Here is a 24,410-nt window from a genome sequence, read left to right on the forward strand (position 1 = left end):
GGGTGTGACACGGGCAGAGAAGCTGTCGGGGCACAGAGGCTGCCCGGTGTGGTCGTGCCGGTGTGTGTCTGCTACCCCCGCCTGGCCAGGAGTTTCATCCCCGGGGGTAGAGAGCCCAGGACACTGAAGCAGGGGCAAGAGTCTGATCAGGGCCAGAGAGACTAAGCCCGCAGCTCCTGCCCACTGCCCGGGCAAAAAGCCCGACCCGGGGCGATCGCTGCCCTCTTGCCCGGCTTGGGCACCTCTGGGCGCTTTGCAGGCGTTTGCTCTCTAGCCAGCCTAAGTGGCAGCCCATCGCTGCGGGCACGCACCGAGCCGCAGGACCGTGTCAGTGCGGGGCAGGCAGCGCGGCCGCCCCGGCCCCGGCGCGCGGAGCCCCGCGCAGCCATGGGCGGGGGGTCACATGCCGGGCTGCCGCGGGGGAGGCATGCAGCCCCCTGGCCCTAGCACAGCCTCGCTGGGCACATGCCTCATCTCTGCCTTTCCAGTCGTCGCGATTTCACGTGTGTTTGGCGGGCATCGGGGCTGCTATAAAAGGCCCTTTGTGAACCAAGTAGCTGCCCAAAGGGGTGAATTTGTATTGACAGCGAGTGTCTCCCCCCCGCCCCCCCCCCCTTCAGCTTTGGTATGAAAAGATTCCTGTTGTCAGAGATGAAAACGGCGATTCTTTGTAGCAGGCTCCGGGATCCTTTCGCCTTTGCTTCTGGGTGCGATGCCCCGGCGTGCTCGGATGAGCTTCCCCGTGGCAGAGCTCGCGAAACCCTGCAGCGGGGAGCGCGGGCAGGGGCAGGGGCACACACACAGCCCGGATCAGCCCTCGGCACAGCAGTCCAGGAGGAAGCCCTGTCCTCCCCCCTTGGCTGCTCGGCCTGAATCCGCTCGACCCTGGGGGGGGGTGACACAAGAAGTCCCAAAGCCAGTGGCAGCCACAGAAAAAGCCTGCGCTGCCAAGGCACTCCGGGGGTTGAGGCCTCTCATGCAAGCGGCAAAGGCCAAGAGCAGCAACCCCAGCCGCAGGCAAGTGCGTGCAGGAGGCGGGCGCGGCGAGCCCGAGCAGGAGGGCGGGCGGGCGCGGCCGGGGGAGCGGGCACAGTGTTTGGGGGGAACTGGAGGGGGGAACTGTAAGGCTCACCAATAAATAATTAACTCCTCCGCCCCCAGAGCGGGCTGGACCTGTCAGCAGGAGGATCAGAGCGTGTCTCCGGAGTGTCTGGGCGCTGCAGAGCCAGGGGAGCAGCTGGCACCGCTGGGACGGGACGCTGCCCCGCGGGGGGACCCGCCAGGTGCCAGGATGCTAAAGGAGCAAGCTTCCCCTGCGGGAATAAGGAGCAGGGCGGCGCTGCTCAGTGCCCTGGGCCCAGGGCGGCGCGGGCAGGCCTACCCCGGCGCCGGGCTCCGGGGCTGATTCCCAGAGACTTTGGACCGTGCGCAGGCGAAGCCCCCATAGACAAGTGGCACGAACAGGCCGCCACTCGACTGCCCACCCTTTCCTTGTGCTTCACATGGGCTGCGGTTTCAAGCTGCAGAGAAGCAAGCAATCGCAGGCCACTAAAGCCTACATGTGGGTCTGTCTTCTGAAGGACACAGCACTTTGAATGCAGCCTTCCTGGCAACAGAAGGAAATTAAACACCCTGGCAGAGAGCGGGGGGAGACTCCAGCCCCTCCCATGAACTCCGCGGGCGCCCGGCTCCCAGGCCGGCTCCCAGGCCGGCGGCAGGTGGCGCCCCGTCCCCGCGAAACCGCCCCCCGCGCCAGCCGGGTCGGCAGCGCAAGCCTGCCAGGCCATAAAACCATCTGGGGATATCAGCTCAGGCGCCAGGTGAGTAATAGACAGGATAATCCGGAGAGATTGCTCGCTGTTTGCCTCCATCCGCAAGCGCCGCGAGAGTTACTCATTAACGTTACTACACACAAACAAGATACACAGGAGATAAAGGCATTTGCAACTCCGAGCTGTTCCTGGGGTGCCGGCTCCGCTCCCTGCTCCAGCCTCACTGACCAGCAACATCAAACAGGCGGGGGGAGGTTTTCCCGGCCTGTGCGGGCTTGTGCTCTCCAGGTGGGAGCTGCTTCTGCCCCCCCCCCCCCGCCCGCCCAAGTCTCGGCTCTTCTCCTCCGGGCTGAGTGACCCTGGCTGCCACGGCTGCCCCGGTCTAACGCCGCGCACAGACAGGCACGAGGGGCAAATCGCTTCCTACCACCCATCAGCAGGCAACTTCGCTCTTCAAACAAAACCGCTCCCTCTGAAACGCCGCCTGGCCCCAGCGCCAGCAGGCCAGCAGGAAAAGCAGCTAAAGCTGGGACCTTCCAAGTGGATTAATCTTACGCGGCATCTGTGAAAAATAATAACAGCAACAATCATAATAGAGGATCACTTCTTTCTTTCCCTAACTTCTTCTCTGTCCCTTTTACACTCAACAGACTCGAGCGAGGTGGGAAGCATGGCTTCAGAAACACAGCATCATTTTGTCCCCCCCCCCTCCAACTCTGTGTCTCAAATGTTACAATAGCTCATTCATAGCCACTGACGTCTGGATGGGATAGCGATACTCTGTTTATAGATCCTGGGGGTAGGATTTTGTTCATGCAAAACACATCTTCTGAGGCATTGGCATGTCCAGCTTTCCTGGAGGTAGATTTTAGGAACTAAGGATATTTTTTGCTAGATCACTGAAATGGGATTTCTCTCAGTTCTCCCACGAAGGGCTGGCCCAAGGGCTCTGAATGGAAAACGCAGGGCCAGGACCCCATTTTTTCTCCCACTGATTTCAGCGAGTGCAAATCGGTTCCCTTGAGAGCACTGAAGGGTTTGTACCACCCCCGAGTCCCAGGTCTCGGCCCCCCCCTGCACAGCTGGAGGGAGGCTGCCTTGCTAGGAGCACCCGGAGGCACGAGTCTGCGTGTGCTCGCCTGTGTGGGTGTGTGCGCGGGGCAGTGGGGCTGCTTATGTTGGTGCTTGTCCTTGGCTGTTCATAAAACTCCTGGTCATCTCGCGGGGCTTCCTCTTGTGAGTTAAGAAGACCCAGAAAAAAATCTCTGGTCGTGCCCAAAGCATTGCTTAACAGGGATCTCTCTTGTCCCGTCTCGCTCTGAAACTCCCCAGGACCCGAGGAACCCAAGGCTGAACTCGAGAGAGTGCATCAAGCTCTCTCCTGCCTGAAGTCTGCAGCTGCAGCCCGCCCCTGTCAGGGGCTGGGAAGCCTCAAGTGCCCATTACTGAGGGGTGGGGGTGCTTAATAGGCCAGTAGAAGATTTCGATGTATATATCCACTTTCACCAACTGGACCTCTGTTTATCTAGGAGAGACACAACTCAGAGGCCAGGAGGCAGGAGCCTAGGACAGGATACAGCCTGGAAGTGCATCCTTATAATATTTATTACTGGCGGAGGATGAATCACTTTCCAATATATGGGTCAGTAACTGTTAAAAAATCTTTTTTAACAAGGAAAATATATACATACTGCTGAAGAATGTGATCAAGGGGTTGGCAAAGGTACAGAGAGCTGTTGCCAATTCCTTTTATTTCTATTCTTAATATGACCTCCCAGGTCACTGGTAGTGTAACTGGAATATAAAGCCAGTTATTAAATACAGCATTGGTGTCACTGCCTCAGCCCTTTTCTGGTTGGTGATATTATTAGAACCACTAAAAACGGGGCAGTTTGGAGGAGGGAAAATATATATAGTTCTCAAGCTGAAAGGAGAAAGTTTAACGATTTTTGTTCCAGCCAGAACAGAAGAAATCAAAGGGATAAGATCACTCCGCATTGGAAGCAATTTACCTGCAAACTTTGGAGGAGGGCTGGACATTAAATTTTAACAGATCTCGTCTCCAATTCTTCACTTTTGCTTTATTAATTTATGATGGATAAAAGCATGCCTGAGCCATCCTCATTAACTTTTCAAATGCCACTTAATATTTTTTCCATTAAAAGGCTTGACTGTATTTCATATCAATCCACTTCTTAAAAGAAAAAAAACAAAAGGAAAACCTCATTTTAAATAGTTTAGTTAAAACTTGCGTTTTTTCCAAGTAATGCTGCAAGGTAGCTTTTTCCCCTCTACTTTTTGGTTTCAATAAGCCTCCTTCTTAATACATTTCATAGAAAAGATCTGAGTTTTGATGCAAAGAGGAACAGAGAGACAGAAAAACAGATTTTTTTTTAAAAAAAATCTATTTTCCCTGCACTCCAAGTTTTAGGCACATCTCTGTTAAGGTATTTCACATAAGGCCCAAACACATTTCAATAAAAATTTATTGAAACTTCAGTGACTTTTAAAAGGGAAAAAATTACAGGAAAAAAAACCAAGAACCTCTTGACAATTATATAACACAAAATATACCTTCATTTTTCTTTTAACCAGCTCTGAGCACCTGACTTTCATGCCATGAGAAATATGTACCCACTCAAACAAAGACAACAATAACCACAGTAGTAAAAACCCATTGTGTTTTTGACACACCAAGACAATTGGAAAACAATAATTAAAAAAGCAAAGAAAAATCCTAGTCATCATCTTTTCTCTTTCTTTCAAGCCATGGGAGAAGTGTGTTGTCATTTATTAATATACATATATTTGGAATTTTTATATGGAGAGTAAAACTTTTAACACTGAAAAACAAGAGTTAAATGCTACAATGGCACATTTCTTCCATTTTTTCTCATCTTTTTAAAAGTTCTTTGACTTTTTCTTTTCTTTTTGAACTCAACTCTTTAAAAAAATCAGTTAAGTTTTTGTATGGTGAACCAAAATAAAAAGTGAGCACTTGAAATTAGGGTATTTTTTTTGCTTGCTTGGTTTGATGGGTTCAAGTGTGTTTTCAAAGGAATTGTGAATTTGAAATGACAATAACTAAAAAAAATAATAGAAGAAAAGACAGCTTCAGTCATATGTACAGAGATATATACAATGTCAATAAATTAAAGTTTAATTTTGAGTATTCATATTCCACTTATTTACAAGAGTTATCAAATAATTACATAAATACTTTGTTTTAATAATAGTGTCCGCTTTTTTTCTTCTTCTCATTATTATGTTTAAACCTTGTTATTGCATATACAATAAAACAGGAAAAGCTGTGATAACCTAGAGTCAAGCTACAGAGGTTTTTAGATAAAATAAATTCTTGTTTTTCCTTTCCAACTACATTTTTTATTGTTGTCGCTACAAGGGGAGTAATTGGGGGGGGGCAAAAAGGGGCTAAGTTTTTTTTTCATTATTAGTAGTAGTATTTTGTCCCTGGGAATTGAAACGAGCACCCAAAAATAAAATAAAAAATAAATTCCCCCCTCTCAAAAAAGCAGACTACTATGGAACATGCAAAAAGCCCACAGGTGGCTTCAGACATCACACGAATATTTCCAAGACACAGCTTCCCCTTAAGACAGACTAAACAGGAATTACAGTTTATACCCCCCCCCAAAAAAAAAGAAAAAAGAAAAAAAGAAAACAAGTGTTGAAGAACTGATATGCAAGTTACTTATACACGTGTTTTTTTTTCCTTCGGGAGAAAAAAAAAGATCATTAGCCTTACTTTAGTGTTTATTCATATGTTTTCTTTTACACAGTGAAGGGAAACGAAAGAAATCAACAGCAACACCTTCCCCCCCACCGCACCACCACCACCAGCCCAGCCCCACCTGCCCCGTCCCGCCTTGGTGGCATCCAGGCTGATCTTGGATAGCAGCTTTCAAAACAATTCGTCCGACTCCAACTACCCCCCTGGCCCCTTCTCCAGAGAAGCTGGCTGATGAGCCTGGGATGGCCGGAGTTTGGGGTGGGGGGTGGGGGGGGCATTCTTTCAAACAAAGTGCACTGCAAGACTGATTTGAAATGAGATAATCAAGGGGACCCCCCCACACACCTCTTTCCTCACTCTCTCTGCCCCTCACCTAGAGTAGCGGGGGGGCCGGTATTAAGGAGATCCACTCCTGGATCTGTCTTGCTTGGATTCGAGTCCGCTCACGAGGCGCTGGATGTTCTGCAGTTCGCTGGTGGCTTCCTTCTCGGAGCACAGCTTGGGGGATAAGGACACGGAGCCCGAGGACAGCGTGGAGGACCTGCTGTTGAGTTCCGAGCCCGAGTCCAACGCCCCCGAGGCCGGGCTCGCTGCCATGGTGCTGGATTTGCCCTCCCCCGCGCTGCCGGCCAGGGTGGGCACGGCCGTGGTGAGCAGGCTGCTGCTGTCCGGCAGGGGCACGGGGATGGAGTAGGGGCTGTACCGCAGGCGCGGCCGCACGGCGTTGAGGAAGGGGTGCCGGTGGACCGAGCTGCTGGCCGCGCTGGAGGCGGCCGCCGCTGCGGCCATGTAGGTGTAGGGGTAGGGGAAGAGGCTGCTGAAGGGAGATATGGCCAGGCCCTGCGAAGCACAGGAGGAAACGGGAAGGGTCAGTGGCTCCAGCCCGCGAGAGCTTCCCCAGGCAGCCGGGGAGGGAAACCCCCGTGCCCGGCTCCCGCCTCCACACACTCGCATGCGCATGCTCTCATGCACACACCTGCATCCACACTCGCAAGATCACACCCACACCCCACTCCTCTCCACACACTCACAAGCCCGTGCTTACACACACCCCTACAATCACACGCTCGCATCCACATGCCCACCGCACTCAGAGCCCCACGCTCACACACATTGTCACACGCGTCTGCATACCCACAGACTCACATCCCCACGCTCACACGCACGTGTATTCACACACTCGTGTCCACACGCCCACGCCCCCAGCGGCCTGTCGCAGGCCGGGCAGCACCCCCGGCTCCCGCTCCCCCCCCGGCCGCGCTCGCCCCCCGGGGAGCACCCGCGCCCCCGCCGCCCGACGGCCACGGAGGGCAGCGCTTCCCTTCAGGCTCCGGACGACCAGCGGCCGCCGCTGCAGCCCGAGATGCACCCCTGGGAAGGCCGCCCCCGCCCCGGGCTGTACCCGGGGCGGACCCGTACCTGCGAGGCCAGGACGTGCTGCTGGAGGTGGAAGGGGAGCGCGGCTGCCGACGCCCCGGACAGTCCTTGCGCCGCCGCCGTGGCCATGCTCGCGCTGTCCAGGCCGCCGACGCCGGCCGAGGCCCCGGACACGGTGGCCAGGAGCGGGCCCATGCCCGCGGCCATGCCCGAGAAGGCGCCGCCCATGGCGAACTGGCCGGGGTGCAGCAGCAGCGGGTGCCCGTTGCCCAGCGGGGCGAAGAACTGCTGGCCCAGGCCGGGCGGGAAGGCCAAGCTGTGCAGGGGCCCCTGGCTGAGGTGCGCGGCGCTGTCCGTCTGCACCGTGAGCGGCGCGAAGGGCTCCTTGCCCGGCAGCCGCGCCTCGTCCGCCTTGGGCGCTTCCCGGAGCGGGCCCTTGAGCTCCTCGCCCGGGCCCCTGGTGCTGGAGGAGATGGCGGCGGGGCTGTGCCGCGAGTCCGGGGCCGCTTTCTCGCCCGCCCGCCCGCCCGCCGGCTCCGCGGGGAAGAAGGCGCCCTTGGCGGGGCTGGAGCCCTTGTCCCCGGCCGAGGGGGCGGCGGCCGCGCTGGTGGTGCTGATCCTGCCGGCCTCCCCCGCCTCGGCCAGCGGCTCCTCCTTGCTCTCGGCGTCGCTCTCGCCCTCGCTGGGGCACAGATCTGCAAGGCAGCGGGCGCGGCTGTGAGCGGCCGGGCCCTGCGCGGCCCTGCCCGGGGCACCCGACACCGACGGCACCGGGGAAGCCCGGCTCACCCCTGGTGCCAGCTTCTCCGGTGACGGACATCATGCCTGGGCGGGCGGCCGGGGGAGGGGGGGGGATTACCCTGCAAGCGCCTGGCTCTTCCCGTGACCGACCCACTGACCGGGGAGCTAATTTGCTTTGCCTAGATCGGCCTCTCCGAAGGGCTCGCAGACCTCCCGGCAGGCGGGAGATCGGAGCAGGCTTTGAACAGCATCCTGCTCCTTCCCTCCACCTCCCCCATCCATCCACCCCGCTACCCCTTGACCTATGCAGAGTGTGATCAATTTGGGGTGTTTTATCTCTCAATCCAAGTGGAGGGCTGCTTTGGCTTCCCGGATCCCCCCCCCCCCCCGCCAACGCACCTTTCCCTTCGATGAATAAACACTATCAACAAGAGAAAACATCCAGAAACCCAAATCTGTCCTTTCCAAGAGAGCAGAAAACTGCCAAGGAAGCCTCTAACCCGCCCACTGGGAAAGGAGGAAGGGGGGGGGGGGCGAATCAGCACTGAATTTCCCCGCAGCAAAGCAGGGTCGGAGGAAGGGGTTTGGGGAAAGAGCTCCTTTCCCTGATGCCAGAGCCGCACATGAATATTAATGGAGTGGCTCCAGGTCTGAACTTTTGCCCCGTGGTCTGTCTTTGCTCCCTTGACTCAGCGCTGGCTCCCTCCTGAACCACAGGGAGGAAAGGAAAACACAGCAGCAGCGAGGGAGGAGAGGTGGGTCTGTATCTCTGGAGCGCCTTTACTGGAGGCATGTTCAAAATCAGTCGCTCCAGAGGTTGGACACAAGCAAAACTTTTCCTTCAGATCAAAGAGTGGAGTTAGAAAGAGGGGGAGGGAGACGGAGGGGCTCTTGTCTAGAAACCTCCCGGGCCGGGGAGGGAAGGGGAGGGGAGGGGGCTTCGCCTCACCTTTAAGGTTGGAAGTGCCAACTGCAGGCACAGCAGGGCACGAGGACTGGGCGAAACACTTAAAGGCAGTTTGCTCGCTAGAAGACTCATCCGAGGTGCCATTTTCCTTCTTTTGCCTCTCGTCATAAACGCGCATGGACTGCAAGGTTAGTTGTTTTCTGCAGAGACAACGATGGAGCAGAAATTTGGGAAATGCCCTGTTTTCTCTCTCTCACACACACGGGCCATTACCTCTTTCCTAGACCAGCTGCCCTCCAACAGACACCACCTCTAACACAAGCCACTTGCTTTACAACCCAGCAATGCCCCCCTTGGCTGCTCCGCACGGTGTGGGTAACACATCTGACAGCTCCTTCATAATATCTTGGGTAATTTCATGTGTATGTGCGCTCGGTGCAGATCGGTGCACGTTTATTAAGGATCAAGGCTTTATTGAGCAAATTCATTTTGCAGGCAGAATTGAAGCCATCCGCACTGGCTGTTAATGAGAGGAGATTCTTGGAAGCTGTTAGCTTCAGTACTAAGTGAGGGCAGAGTATTAAATAAATGAGAGGGGGAAAAAACATTCCCAGGCGATTAGCTTTTAAAATGTTAGGATGTTCCTAGAATATCAGGCATCTTAATGGTTGCTAAGATTGCTAGGAAGTGGTTATTTTGCTAGGCACTTTATGTAATCTTTTCACCAACAATTAACCCGGAGTAAAATCTATTTATATTTAGAGAGAAATTAGAAATCATTTCCTCTTGTGGCTCCAGTACAGGTTTCACTTTCACACCCTGATGGATTGGAAGTGGATGAACCTGTATTGGGCTGTGTGGGTGGGAGAGCTGTTCCTGTAACTCCCCCCACCCCCTTTAAAACAAAAACCGGTTTTTTCCCCTTGCAAACCACCTACCTTTTGGCGTATTTAAAATAATCTATTATTGGGGGGAGGGGATAATGCTTTATTCCCACCTAAGTAGAATAAATCCCTTACCCTGCATAGAAATAAGGATGTTACCTAGTCAGTGGCCTGCAGTCAAGATGTTGTCATCATGAAAGTAGTTTATTCTATTTTCTTTTCGGTATAGATCAAGATTTTTTTTAGATATCCCTAGAAAGATACCCTTCATGTGCTGTGTGATAGTTAAGCAACAGCTATCCCGCCTACCCTTCATTCTTGTTGTTTTCATTCATACTTGCAAACACGTGTTTCCGTATCAGTCTGGAGATTTCTGCCCTCAATATTTGCAATTCTCTTCTCAACACACCGAGATCACTGTTCACAATAATCCCAGGTAACATACACACAGAAACGTGAAAACGGGATCGAATCACACGCAGTCCGTTTTACTTTATGAAACACACTACTCATTTTGGCGGGGGACGAACTGGTTTGGGGCAATGGCGAGGTTACATTGACCTCTGGACACACTCTAAACTTTGCAAAAGCAAACCAAACAGGCTAAGGCATACACTTTTTTTCTGACTCACCTTTTCTCCCTCCTTCCATTCCCAGTATCACGAAAACCTTTGGCAAATGGGTTGTTGTCGATTTTTAATTGGGTTATCTAAAAAAAAAAAGCGGAGGAGGAGCAGAATTAAGCCACCTCGATTTTCAAATTTCACTCTTCTCTCCCTCCCCTCCACTTTTCAGCAGAGGTGGTTTAAATCTCCTAGGAGCACACAACACACACGTAAATCCACAGGAGTGCAAACGTCTTTACATGTAAGCCCAATGCGAGGTGGCTCTACACGCAGTTTAACACGCGGCTTGGGCTAGTTCAGAAGAAGCGTAGCTAGCCCCGCTTCAGTCAGTTACACGGCCTGGCTAGTCAAGCACTACCCTTGTCCATTGCACCGCCTGGGCTAGTCAATTGCACAGAATTACTCCGCACTAAAACTGTCCGGCGCTGCTAATACCGTGCTGGCACTGATAAAGCGCCGTGCCCTGCGATCCATTAACATTCTGCCTCGGTTAAACTCTTTAAAGACCATAATTAAACCGCAAAGGAATCCTATCCACCCGCTTGCCATAAAATATTGCATACAATCTCATTTTATCAGTGAGCTGGCGGGACTGGGTCCGAGCACTTAAAATGCCTTCCACTCCCATCGATGTTTTTAGATCACAAGGACGGAGTTACCGGGGAAAACATTTGTTTTCGTTTATCCGCTTTACATATTTAAGTCTGGTTAAGGACGCAGCAGTGCCCGTGAAACTTTAGGAGACACTGGACAGGCTTAAACCCCCTTCACGTTAGTGAAGTGCCTGGAAGGACGAAGCTCAGCGCGGAGTTTGGTCAAGAAAAAACATGCGCCAAGAATCCCAGGCACAAAATTGTGGGTCTTTCCCCCAACCACTTCCCTCTGCGATCTGGGAGCAGAGGCCCACCAAGCCTAGCCCAGAGCCTTAGTGCCAAATCCCGTGAACTTTGTGTGGGATCTCCCTTGCCCAGAAAGTTAAACCCTCGCCTCATTGATTGTACGGAAAGTACTTGAAACTACCCAGGGGCTGCCTAGGTGCGCCGCGGTATGCGCGCCATGACCTCTCCGGGAAGATAGCGAAGATAATGCGAGAGGCCAGAGCACTTTGCTTCCATTACAATACGCTTTACACGCGATTTCATGGCAATAAGACAAGTCCATTTATTTCTGTGCTGCAGCGGGGCCGGGCTGTGCTGAGGGAACTGGGGGAACACCCTGCCCTGGCTGGAAGCCCCGGAGCAAAGTCTAGTCTCGGCTCTGCACAAGTTCTCTCGTCTTTGCCCTTACAAACCCAGGGCCGCAGAAACAGCGTGCAACAGCCTCTCCCCAATAACAAAAAGCTCTTGAAAAACAGACTCGGGTGGAGATGAAGAGTCCCCCACGTCCGATGTTTAAAATCGGAGATATCTGGAATGGGGAAGTTTGGCGGGGGGGAGAGGGCAAAATCGCAAAACTCCCGCGATTCAATCACGTGCTTTAAATCTGGAAAGTGTTTTACGTTTAACGCCGATGAATCTGTATTTAAACCCTCTCCAAAGTTATGATTTATAGAAAGAAAAATAAAAACACCCCGCCAGTCTTGGCTCCTTGGGTCCCTCCACTTGCCATTACTATAAATTCAGCACGCACCCGTCTCCCAGAGATGCCACCTTGATTGCAACCTGCAATGAACTGGCAGAAGGGAAAGGAAACGCTACAACTTTTCCACCCGGGCTCGCTCAGCCCCAGCTGCTCAGCTCGGAGTGGCTAACCTCCCAGATCAGAGCGGAGACCTCGACAGCACACAAAATATAAGCCAAATGCAGTGCAGGATAAAACGATACCAACGATCATAGAAAGCAGGCGGGTGTTGGAAGCCTACTGTCAGTGGCGTTGAAAGGAGACAAGTACTGCAAAGGTCAAAGGACCTGCCAAAAAAGCCCCAGCACACACAGATCGCCAGTCTCTCTTTGAAAACAGCATCAGATCGTTTTCTTTCCTTTCTGAGATGCCTCAGATGGAAGCGACACAGCAAACAGAGATCCCCCCCACACACACACACCCGTGCAAAGAAGGCTTTCGAGGCAAATTGGACACACTTATCTTTCCCCTCCTCCACCCCCTGTAAGTTGCAACAACTGGATTGTGCAAAAAAAGAAACAAAAAAAAAAAGGAGGGGGAGACGCAGTGATTTTTAAAAGCAACAATGCAGAATAAAAGATTTCTGAAAAGCCAAAACACGCCAAACAAATCCCCCTTAATCTCCTTACCTTATCATTCTGGTATGCGGTCACAGCGATGAATTCGGTTTCAGGGAACACGTAGGTCCTGAACGTACTGTAAGGGAGCTTGAGGATGTCATTGGCTCGCACGATGTGGAACCGCGGCTGGTATTTGTGCATGGAATTTAAAATGGTCTGTGAGCGAGGGGAGAAAGCGACACTGTCAGGTACAGACCCCGACCCCAGAGGCTCCGGGGCTCCAGGCTCGGACCGCTCCTCCCGGCCCCACACAAGCACACCTCGTAGCATCCAGGACACTGACAGCTGTCCGCCTGGATTTCCCACGCCTCCCGTGAACACACCGTTTTTTAAAAAATCCACCCAATGACTAAGGGAGGGGGTGTGTGTGTGGGGGGGGGTCGTTTAAGATCAGAATCAAAACGCATTTTAATTAAACCCCAAGCAATCCAGTGCCCGAGCTACAACGAATTGGCCGTCCCAATCCACTGAGGCCTTGTTTGAAGGGCAAAAATTAATCGTCTAATCAAATCACAGGCAGCAAATGCAATCTTTCCAGCATTAGCGATTCCCCCCCCCCTTCTCTGCACAATTCTCCCAAAGAGACTCAGGCCGATCGTGTAACTTCTTTGAGCACTTCTCAGCCCATTTGTTTGATTTAATTATTAAGTTCGGGTTTCTTTCTTTCTTTCTTTCTTTTTTTTTTTTGGTGGCTGAGCACCCAGGAAATGCAGTGGGGTGGGTAGAAACCAGCGGGCACCCTGACCTCTCGGATTGATCCCTGGTCATTTTCTCCCTTCTGATATCCTGATTAATTTCTATTTAACTGTTTGCATCTCCAGGAAAGTGCAAACTCTCGGCAGAGATACCGATCGCATGGCCCAGTTAAAAGAGGGGGCGAAAAGTGCGATCATTTAAAATGCAACGTGGTTCTAAAGTTTGTCTAAACGTCCCAAGCTTGTAACAGGCTGCACAGTTCACCTCGGCCAAAGCTTTGGAAACGTTAGTGGTAAACGCCACCCATTTACCAGCGGCTTTAATAGAAGGGAAATAAAGGAGTGATATTATAAAGTGGACACGTGGATATCACGGGCTGGAGCTTGATTTTTTTTTTAAAATAATCTATCCGCTTGTTCCCCGAGTTCCAGTCCCTGGGAACACTGATTTTGGAGGCTTTGTACCATACTGAAGAGCTGTTCTCATTGGGCGCTTTGCAAACTCCGAGCTCGGTTTTCTGGCAAGTTTTGCTACAGGGGCTGTGGGGGGGAGTGCAAGAGAACCGGAGGAGAATGGATATGAAAAGGGGACTCACAAATCCGTGTTTGTCAGAAATATTGTTAGTCAGTTTCAGTTTGTGGAAAGTGACGACTTTGGACATCCACTGTTCCCCCGTGGCCGGACTGTCCGGGTGAATGTACATTCTCTTTGGCATTTCGGGGTCTGCCTTGCCTGCTACCATCCACCGGGAATTGTGGAATTTGTATCTACAATCATCAGCCGCCACAATATCCATCAGCAAAATGTACTTGGCCTTTTTATCCAGCCCAGTGCACCTCACTTTAAATGGAGGAAACATTCTCCTATGGACAGAGTCGTGAAAAGGGAGATAGAGAAGAGACAAGACAACAAAATGAAATCACAATGTGAGCAAGTTCCCGGCTTCTGATACCATTTCTCCCAGCAACACTGCCACGCTTCAGCATGAGAAAAGCCTAGCTCGGAAATAAACACGATTTATTTGGGTTGCCCCAACAGGCCCCCCCCCCCCAACCTCCCAAGGCTCAGGAGTTTCAGGAGAATTTTTTCCCCTCAAATAGCATGTTCCCGGGGTCGCGTTTTTCGCCAACCTACCCTCCCCCTCCCACAAACATTACCGCCCAATTTGGTATTTGGATCTATTCTGTATTGTATCCCCCTCCCCCCCCCCACACACTGCTTAACAAAGAAACATGGGAACAGTGTGGTTCTCTGTGTAAATGCCCAGAGTCTGGAGTCACTGCAGTACTATAAAGGAAAATATTTATGCTGGGAGTGGGACCGCGGTGTTGTATGCAAGTGAGAGATTCAGAAACCAATAAGGCTTCGCTGCATGATAACGTCTCCGTGCAGTGCTCTCTGCAAACCACATCCCCCCATGCTCCTAAGTCCAGTTCGAAACTGCAACAGGATACCACAAATTTGCTGTTTATTATATCGAGAGGTTGGCATTCAGCAACCCGAACTTAAAAGGAAACACATGACTTTGCAGCAAAAAAGCGCTTCAAACTCTCTGAATCCTTCACGCAAAAGTTTGACCACAATCAACACAGAAAAGCGGGGAGGGCGGTAATGTCTACAGGAGAAGTGTTTCCCCCCGGTTGTCAATGACTCTGCAATCTACCACTAATGCAATTAAAAAAAAAAAAGTATCTGCAAGTTAAAATATCACTGCTGTGGGAGTTACAGGAACCCTTCTCAGAAAAGGGCTGCATTAGGCATCTGCTGTGCAGACCACATGAATTATATGACGTGTTTATAATAAAGCATAACGCACTACAGATAATATAAGTAAGTGTGTATGTATGTGTATAAATAAAATTAAACGTGTAGCTCTCACTGCAAGTAGGCACGCCTGTTAGTTGTGTATTTCAACGGCGCACACTTAAACTACACTGCGTGTGCATTCGGCAAGGAAATAGCCACATGCACACAGTGGCCATTAGATACCTGACGCGGGTAGAAAGCTTTTCCTGGGACAGAAACCTTTACCTCGGCAGTGCATGTAAAATGAATTGATCTTTTCTTCAGTTTGTCGGTGTATTTACACACGCAATTTGTCAGCACAAATGCAAACTTAGGTCTCAGCAGGAACACGCGTAAGCGAAGCCACTGATAAAGGCAAGTGAATTTATCTCATTCCCCCTCCCTGCACTCACTGCCCTAAAGCAGAGATGTGCCCTTCTTAAATTGTTCTTCCTTTCCCCTATTTTTTTTCAGAGAAAGAAAACATGTAAAGCCCAGATCAGGCCCCTTCAAATCCTCACCCCAAATGGTTTTCTTCCTGCTGCTAGCGTTACATGGACGCGCTCAACTATTGAACCATGAACAGTCTCTCGCTCACACACATGCACACACACAAGCAGTAAACACTGACTATTCGTGGTTCAGTAGCTTAATATTTCCCTGCAGTGCAGTCTCCGAGAGAAACCCCGAACTTCAACGGTCTGAAAGTTTTCATAATTCCAGATGAAGCAAGTTTTATGGAGGAAGTGGCTGGCGAGCAGACTGCTCGGAGCAGCGTGGGGGTGGGGGGGGGAGGAGTGGGGAGGAAGAAAGACTGAAAACACACAGACCTACCTTCCTGATTTGGTGATCACCATCTCAGTCCCTCTTTTGTGGAATTGCTCCCAAAGTTCTTTGGCTTCCAGATGTACTTTGGGATCATCTTCTACCTCTTCCTCCGGCTCCAGAGTTTTTAGAGGCCTCAGATGAGCTGCCGCCTGGTGACCCAGGGAAGAAAAAGGGATGCCAGTCTCTGTCGCTCCTACTAATTGATCCATAATCGGTTTGGCCAGAGCCCCGGGAAGGGAGAGAGCAGCAGCTCCATTGGGAGGCAAAGCAAGAGCCGGGAAGAACGGAGGCTGGTGGCCCAGCACAGCGCTCATGGCAAAGTCCGGAGCCCGGTGAGGTAAGAAGGGATGATAAGCCATGCTTGTCCCAGGGATCACTGGATCTCTCATCGGTATGTTCATCCACCCCTGGTTCTTCCTGCCGCTGGAGTAGTCCTTGAGTGGTTTCTAGCAACACATCATGAAACGAAAATCACCAAAAGTGGGGAGGCGATTCACAGACACACACAGTGCGTTAAACAGGGGCAAGCTACAGGCTACGAGTGGCCGAGGCAGGAGACATGATCGCTCAGAGCAGCTCCTCCTCGGCAGAGGTGCTCGCTAGTACTGTGATTTTTTTTTTCTTTCCTGAGTGGAAGTTCTTGCAATTGAAAATACACAGAGATGGAGGGCCGGGGGGGGGGGATATCCAACGAGCTCTGCGCGGCTGCTGGCCCAGCAGATCTCCAGGCTGGAGACGAGGCTTCTGGGCGCTTTATTTTTTTTTTCCTCTTTTTCTTTCTCTTTTTCGCTCTTCTCAACCCCCCTTCTCTTCTCCTGTTGCAGCCGCGGGAGCTTGGAAGGTGGATTTTCTCTCTGCGGTTGTATTCTTGGGGCTGCCTTCTCCCCCACCCTCCGCCCTCCCTCGGAGAGCCAGGCTGCAGAGCGGAGGCTGGGAAGGGAAGGGAGGCAACCAGGAAACCGAAGAAGCCGAGCTCTCCGCGAAGAGGGGGAAGCCCCCGGTCTCCAGCCCCCTCGGAGCAGGCAGCAGCCTCAGCACTTGCGGCGGAGTCTCGCTTCCGTGGCCCCCTCCCCGGCGGCGCGGGGCTCGGCGGAGGTGTCCCGATCGCAATAGAGATCGCGTCTCTTGCAACCTTCCTCCCCTTCTCCCTCTGCCTTGGGAAGAGAAAGGGCGAAGAATGACACTCTCGCCTCCTCCCCGACGCGCTCCGGCAGGGGAGAGAGAAGGAAGAGAGGAAGGGGGAGAGAGGAGGAAGAGAGAGAGAGAGGGAGGGAGGGAGGGAGAGAGAAAGGGGGAGAAAGGAAGAGAGAGGACGAGAGGAGCGAGCCTCTCCGCGCCGAGAATTCCCTGTGAGTCTGTGCTCGCCCTCGCGCCGGATTGTATGGATGTGTCGCGGGTTGCAAGGGAGCTGCAGCCTAGTTGATTGGCTCTTTGACGCTTTCGGACCAATTGTGTGGCTCCATAGGCGTGGTTTTGACAGGTCGAGTGGAGGGGGACAGAGCCGAGTTATAAAAAGAAGGTGTCGGAAACTGTAACGCTGCAGCAAAGCATCACTACTGCTCCATGCCGTGTGAATATGTCAACATGATCAGAGGGGAGGGAGCAGCAGCCACTGGGGAGTGGGAAGAACCGCCTCTAGGTGGCTTATCGAGGCCAAATCGCCCATAACCCAGCTCCACGGGGGGGGGGGGGGGGGGGGGGGGGCACGACTCGCCTTTCTCTCCCTCTCGCTCTCTCCGGAGCAGCTTTTGGGCAGATGTGGGGCTGGCCCGAGCCGGGCATTTTCAATGTCGACTTATCAACAGCCTCTCTCGCCAGGATTCCCGTTTCAGCGCCTCCTCGCCCGGGAGCTGATAAGGGGCGGGGGCGGGGGCCGGCACCGAGCGAGCCCGGGTGCTCCTGCGGCGGAGCCCGCGAGGGGCTCGGGGCTGCGACCCGCGCCCGAGCCGGCGGGAGCGCGGCGGCGGCGGCTGCCCTTGCCGGCCGCCCCCGCGCTCCGGGCCCGGCCCCGCGGCAGCTCTGCGGCCGCCGCCCCGCACTGCCTGGGCTGCGTGCTCGTGTCGGGCGGCGGCGATGCTGCGTGGACGCGGCCGAGAGGCACCGCGGGCGCCTCGGATCCCTGCTGCACGCGTGTGCGCGGCCGGCTCGTGGGGGCGACCCGGGACCCGCCGGGAGCCATTTGCCGCCTCCTGGCTTGCAGCCGCGGCTCTGGCCACCTGGGCAGCGGCTCCCGGGAGACGGTGGCAGCGGCTTGAGGCCTGGCTCCCGGCCTGATCTTTTATGGCCACCAAACCCTGGGGCCGGGCCGGGCGGGGGGTGGATATCTTAGGCCGGGATCGCTTTTATGATTCACAGGCTCCTGCTCCTGGCTCTGTCCTCACGCGGTTTTATCTACATAGGAATCGGGGTTGATTTTTTTTCTTTAAGCAAGCCGTGAAACCCAGCTGCCGGCGTCTGATCTGGCTGAGGCCTCGTCTCTGTGGCTTCTCTGGGAGGGGTGGAGGTGTTGGGGTGGGGGGGGGTCACTGATGGCACTATCAGTTCATGCCGGCGCCGAAGGGGTTACCCCCTTCCCCAGCCCTCCCCTTCCATGTGGGTGCTCTAGGAGCGGCCGGGAAGGGCAGGTTTCCCAGTGATTTGGACTGGGGGGTACCCCCTTGAATAAAAAAGCCGGCTATGGGGATCGGATCAGGTCCTTTTCCACCCCCCAGCCCTAAGGATCAGACCCCTGAGCTGGGCCATTGAGGGGGCGATGCCTGTTCAGTTTAAGAGGGACGAGTCCCACTGGGAGTGACAGTCCCTGGCTGTCTGGAGAAGGGGCTCCCGCCTGCGGGGTGTCAGTGCTGCTGGAGGTGGGGATCCCTCTCCCCGCAGTGCTCGGGGGGGAGCGCTGTGCCCGGGCATTGCGGGCTCCGGCCAGCAGATAGGAGCGGAACATCTGAAGTGATTAGCTCTCCTAACATTGCATTTTTGACGCACATGGCTAAGAGCGCTTGGCGCCAGCCTGGTGAAATCCCTGTAGTACCCCCCGTCTAGGATCGCTTTGCATTCACCGAAATAGCTCCCCCTTCGCTCTCAGGGCGGGGGTGGGAAGCGGGGGCGACGCCTTCAAAGGAAAGGGGGAGAGGGGGTGGGGGCCGGGCGGGGAAAGGGCCTCGCAGGCCGCCCGGACCCGCAGCCTGGGACCGCTAACGACTGCCCGGCCGGCTAATCCCCTGCCTCTGCTCTGCAGCCAGCCGCGGCTCGGCCAGGGGGACAGCGGAGGTCACGGCTCCCTCCTCCAGCCCCTGCTGGCGATCAGCGGTGCCGTGCCCCCCCGCCCCCCGTGCGATAGACACACACACGTGGGGTGACAGCGACGCGGAGCTAATCTCGCTTCTCCCAAAAGTTTGCTCCAAGCCCTTGGACTCCTTCCGAAACAGGACCCCCGGATCGCCTGGGTCATCCCCCCCCCCCAAGAGCCCCTTACCACTCGTGTTCACGGCGCTGTCTGGGTGCAGCCCTCGCCGTGCGCACGGGCAGATGCGCACAGCCGCGCCCGCCTGCACACACGTGCGTGTAACACAGCGCGGAGCACAAGAGCCATCAGCTCGCGCGCCCACAGCGGCTCGCGTTTAGGAGCAAAGCTGGAGAGAGCAAGTACCCCCCTTGCTGCAGTCCCGACCTGGATCTCCATCCAGCACCCCTCCCCGAGAGCCCAGGAGCAGCACGAGAGCTGGGCAGCTCCTGTGCCTCCAGCCCCCCCCCTCTTCCCCCCCCCCCAGCTTTGAGCCAGGCACGGAAAGCAAAACAAAAAAAAAAAAACAAAAAAAAAGGAGCTGGTTGCGGATTATGATTTCAAATTTCAGCGTCTCGCTAATGGTGCACAAACTTCCGCCAATTATGAGTGACCTCCCAGACTAAGCCCCCTGGAGACTCGTATTATGAAGGGAGGCTGCGCTAATCTAGGATCAAAAGCAGGAAGGTGCGAACTCCCTTTGTCTCTCCGCGGCCGCCGCGGCCCCCCTCCTGTGTGTGATAAATCTACACTGGCGCCGACTGCGCGCTGGATGATTAATTTGCAAGCAAACAAAAGGGACCCGCTGGCCAGCCATCTTAGTTAAATATTGGCCAGTGCTCCCAGCGCCGCGCTAGCCGGTGTCTTGCAAGGCCAAGCGACACCCGCCGCGAGGGGGGCCGGGCACGGCGAGCTGCGGGGCACGGCGCTGCGGCCCCCGGCCGAGCAGATCCCGGGGCGAGATACGGCCGGGTGCCCTCGCTCCGTTTGAAGAGAGGGGCAAGGCCTGGGAGACGCTATCTTGCTCTTCAAAGGGGCAGTCGCCTCTCCCCTGTCTCTCCGGAGAGGGCTCCTCTAATCTGTTAGCTCGAGAGCTCAAGGGGCTGTAATACTGCGGCCTGGGAGGACATAAATAAACAAGGCAGTGGTGCCTGCCCTGACCCTGAGCGATCAGACCTTCTCCCCAGCTCGCTCCGACCCGCAACCCCCGCCAGGCCTTCCTGCCCTCTGCTCCAGGCCACGCCGAGGGGGCCCGGGGCTGGGTAGCGCCGCAGCTCCCTTGTCGCGATGCGAGCCGGGTAGATGCTGGAGGTGGCGTGGGCTGATACACACGATGCATGTGCTCATCGTGTGTGTGCAGGGTGGCTATGCCCATCTTGACGTATGCGCGATATATAAGGGTGGTCGTGTACACGACCTATGTGTACCTGTTACATTCGGGTTCATGCACAGTGGCAGCGTGTGCAGGCGTGTGGTCCTGCACCTCGCACGTGTCCAGGAGGTGGGTACATGTGTGCATCGTGCAGGCCCTCCTCTGCGCTCCTGCACCGTGTCCGCACACCGTTCAGAGGCACGTCTGGACGTGCGCGCGCTTGATTTGTGTACTCGGGGCCCGTCCACGAGCGCGCTCCGTGTCTGCACGATGTGTATGTGCCTGTTCATTTACCTCCCGTGTCCGCACCGGTACTTTGTGTTTGGGCTGTCTGTGCATTGCAGAGTAGTGCGCGCGATGGTTGTGCGCCTGCTGGCACGCGCCTACACCACAGATACGCGCGCATCGTGCCTCCGGAGGTGGATAGACGTGGATCTCCTTGGACGCCGGGCGCGGGCATGCGAGTCTGTGCAAATGCCCGTCCCTGTTTCGATGTGCGTCCATCCCCGGGAGCAGTTCCCGTGCACTTACGTGCGATCTTGCTCGTCCTCTCCCCCCGCCCCCCTTCCGCCCAGCCCCGGAGCCTCGCGTTTATCTGACATAAAATGGAGTGGGCTCGTTTACTTTGGCCACTTCGCTGTAAATATTCTGCTTAGCACTTGTGAGGTCTAGCGGGCGGCGATTACACGCTTATTCCTCTTTAACCCCCCCCCCCCCATTCTCAGGCCATTTCACTTCAGCAGAAGGTGTCACTAAGTGGAAGGCAGTGTTGACACAAATGCATCCTTGTTTCTCGCTGAAGGCCTCTGCCCTAATTAAGTAGCTTCCTTCGGGGGGTCAGTCAATATACTTAGACTATATAAACTTTTACTGGGGAAGGGGCGGGAGTCGCTGCAACAGCTCTTCCTCTCTCTCTTCTCATCCTCCGCCCTCAAGACCTGCTTAATCGCCAGTGCTGACTCCAAGCTGGGATGCTCACCCAAGTGGTCCAGTTTCCCCCAGCGCTCACCAACGCTACTGAAATCAGTGGGGGGCACGGGAAAAGCAGGCCACTTGGATGTGAGGATCCGAAATACGGATTTCAGGGGCTTAGCTCCAAGCATGGAGGAAGCTGTGTGTTGCTCTCGGGTATTGAACAGGTCATGTGGTTGGCTGATAGGTTTTACCTGCCTGGGATCTCCCACCGGGCACCCCTAGTCAGTGCGGACGGCAGAGCGTGGCCTGCAGTGCAACACGCCCCGTCTCCCCGCAGGGCCCTGGACCGGGTGCTTGAAGGTTATCGGGAGCTTGCACTGGAGCCAAGAGTGAATACAGCGGGCAATGGGCACTCTGCTCGTTGACTGAGGCTGGAGCTAGAGCATGCCAGTTGCATGCAGAGATTTGCCAGAGCCTTCCCCAGCAGCGGGGGTGGGGGGGTGCGACTGGTTAACATTGCTGCCGGAGTCCAGGGCAGATCGTTGCCCAGACTCATAGGACTGGGGGTGGGAGGGAGTAATGGGGGGGTTGACACAAAGAGCGGTGAGTGTCCCTGCGCCTGATCAGTCTCGTTTGCAAAGCCATGTGGGACCTCTGCACTTTAAAAAGAAAGAATCCGGATCCCGGGACCTTTTCGAGTCACTGCTTAGAGAAACATCTCCATTTTATGGCTCTGTTTAAAGCCTCCCTCCCTCCCCTCGAGCCTTTTCCTTCTTTGCTTACAAGACCGGCTTTCCCCTTGCAGCCAGCGTCGCAGGTCCCTGATGATCCCTGACTCCAGTTGCTTCCATTTCGCCATGTATAAAAAACATAAAAAGCGAGTCTGGCTTTCCTGTAACTTACATTTACATGTCCTTTGACAGGGCTCCTGAATTATTGATCAGGGCAATTTAGTGCAATAGTGAGATTTTTTTTTTTTTTGGTACAGATTGTCAAAGTTGTCTAGCTGGGGGCTGCATTATTTTTAGCCTATAGACCCGCTGTGGCGCCAGTTGGTTTAGGCTTTCCATAAAGCACCATACGTGCATGCAATGCATGCTGATCATTTCTTTTCTTTCTCCCTCTCTCTTCGTACTCCTTCCTTTTTGCCAACATGTTGCTGGCAACAGCTAAATGAAAGCTCCCACGCTTTTCGTCTGCTCATCTTTCCTTCGCCAGTGTTGATTAGGTAGAAGGTCTAAGTAGTTAACTAGCTGCATGATTTACAAGAAAATAAGCATATACACGCAGCTTTCTCTTCGTGAAGTTCAGCTAATTGTCGTTTCCTATTCTCGAGCACATCTATCTGTTCAATGCGGGCTTTGTGTGCGACTGCGTATCAAAGGGAAGGGGAGAGAGAATATATTTTATTCAATTACTTAAACACACACACGCATGCACACACACAAACAACCGATGCAGAGACTGGCCGAGCTCTCTAACAGAGATCCTCTATCACGCAAGATGCTCCAACCAACCTCCCCCCCACTTCCCAGTTTCTTGCAGACCCAGTATAACAAGGCACTTGAGATTACACAGCAAAGGCGCTGATTTTTATCTTCTTTGACCATCAAACGTGTTCTTTTATAGCTCAGGCACAGCACTGAGGAATCTTCCTCCTTCCCCCTCCAGCCCCAGACGCCCTCCCCACCCTCCTTTTTTTTGGTGCAAATGAAGGTAAGTGTTTAAGAATTACTCTGTGTTTGGATGTGTAGCGTGTTGCCTTAGTCTGGAGAGAGGACCTGCAGAAAGGAGCAGCGCTGGGTGACTGTCATCATGAACCTGACAAGGCAGAGCTTCCTCTTAGCCCAGTGCAACACAGAGAGCTCCCGCTCCCGCTCCCTCTCCCTCTCCCCCTCTCTCTGGCAGCAGCGGCAGCCTTGCCGGCACGAGTACAACAAAGTGGGGGGCTGATCCTTTGGCTTGTTGCTTTCAAGCATGTTCTTCCAGATGCCACGAAGCAATCGCTTGATACTCAGCCGGGTAGTGCCGAGAGGAGCTGGTGGGGAGAGGGCTGGAGGGAAGGGCCATCTGTAGCAGGAGGGCATGGCAAATCTAATCGTGGCCACTGTCAATAGGAAAATGACAGGAAGAAGAAGGATTGCCTCCTTCGGATCTGCTGAACTAACACTCGTCATGTAGCTGCGGACACGTTTTCTCGATTCCAGCCTGGTATCCATTACTATTTCCCTTACTGAGTTTCAATTAAAGAGACAAACCCCCCTCGTGTACTTAAAGGCAGGAGATAAATGAAAGGGAAGAGGCCGCAGCTTGTGCTGCTCACTGGGTTTGTTACCAAACACACGCGATTTGCGTCTGGAAACAGGATGAAACCAGGGTCTCGAATGAGGGCTGGGAGCGGGGATACCTTTCCAAACTTGCACTGAAGCCCAGAAGGCGCCTCGTGCCTTGGTGGAAGCAGCCACAGCCGCCCAGGCCTGTGTCCGTCCAGGCAGCGTCGGGTTTGACCGAGAACGGCACCGAGCCACGAAGCTGCCCAGCCCAGGCGCTGCATTTTCTTCCCTTTCCTTTCTTTAGCCGCAGTTTGCTCGCTTGCTCTCTCTCTGCCCCCCTCTCCACGCCTTAGTCGCTAGGGTTGCCTCAACAGTTGGATTGCACTGAGGTATGGAAGTCAGTCTTTCAGACCAAGCAGCCCTGTGGCCCCCCCCTCCCCCCCCCCAATCAAGCCAGGGTTTACTAGCAATGCTTGTTTCGTGTTCCCGGTAATGCGCCTTAATCTATTTACTTAAAAACAGTAAAGCCCAAGAAGCTGAATTTTCCTTCTTTCTTTTTTAGAGAGCGTCCTGGACGTGCTTAGTGTTTCGGCATGTTAAAAGCTGGAAGTTCCTTGCTAATAGAAAACGGAGTTCTTGGTTGGGTTTTTTCCCCCCCTCCCAAGGCAGCCTTGTTAAGTGTATATGTTTTCAAAGCACGCCTATAATTGAAGATCTAAGATTTACAGTATAACTACACAGAGCAGAAAGCCTGATGTAGGACAGAGAGATTCAGAGATCCAGAGCTGTCTTTAATTAAGCATATGACTTCCAGAGTCGCAGTATCAAAGGCGTGTTTTCCTCAAATCATTGAAAAAAAAGTAGAGGTTGTCTGCATGCACGGACACACTGAAACTATTTTATTTTTTAAAAAAAATAAAGTTGATAGATTTCCAATAAACTAGTCGAGCTTTTCTCTCTCCAAAC

At 53.8% G+C, this 24,410-nt stretch overlaps 1 protein-coding gene and 1 long non-coding RNA gene across 5 annotated transcripts in view; one reads left to right on the forward strand and one right to left on the reverse strand.

Moving 5' to 3' along the window:
- Nucleotides 1-1,899: 1,899 nt before the first annotated feature.
- Nucleotides 1,900-16,869, reverse strand: TBX3 (T-box transcription factor 3). Of its 2 annotated transcripts, XM_090062053.1 has the most exons (8): nucleotides 15,614-16,869; nucleotides 13,590-13,857; nucleotides 12,308-12,454; nucleotides 10,065-10,141; nucleotides 8,591-8,748; nucleotides 6,943-7,595; nucleotides 5,897-6,363; nucleotides 1,900-2,334 (listed from the first exon to the last, which is right to left on the reverse strand). In XM_090062053.1, exons 1-7 carry the CDS (start codon nucleotides 16,006-16,008, stop codon nucleotides 5,920-5,922), a joined length of 2,142 nt encoding a protein of 713 aa, XP_089918179.1. In that variant the 5' UTR covers nucleotides 16,009-16,869; the 3' UTR covers nucleotides 1,900-2,334; nucleotides 5,897-5,919. The 2 variants fall into 2 exon arrangements, with proteins under 2 accessions (XP_089918179.1, XP_089918178.1); XM_090062052.1 differs by lacking the exon at nucleotides 1,900-2,334 and having other exon boundaries at nucleotides 4,241-6,363; nucleotides 15,614-16,868.
- The window catches only part of LOC149857560 (uncharacterized), a 36,213-nt gene continuing 27,608 nt past the window's right edge, over nucleotides 15,806-24,410 (forward strand). For all 3 annotated transcript variants that reach the window (XR_016444073.1, XR_016444075.1, XR_016444074.1), the window contains exon 1: nucleotides 15,806-15,944. This is a non-coding gene — a long non-coding RNA (uncharacterized LOC149857560). The remainder of the gene's footprint in view (nucleotides 15,945-24,410) is intronic.

The sequence above is a fragment of the Crocodylus siamensis genome, chromosome 9, assembly GCF_052110815.1.
Source record: "Crocodylus siamensis isolate JL-2025a chromosome 9, ASM5211081v1, whole genome shotgun sequence".
Classification (NCBI taxonomy): domain Eukaryota; kingdom Metazoa; phylum Chordata; order Crocodylia; family Crocodylidae; genus Crocodylus; species Crocodylus siamensis.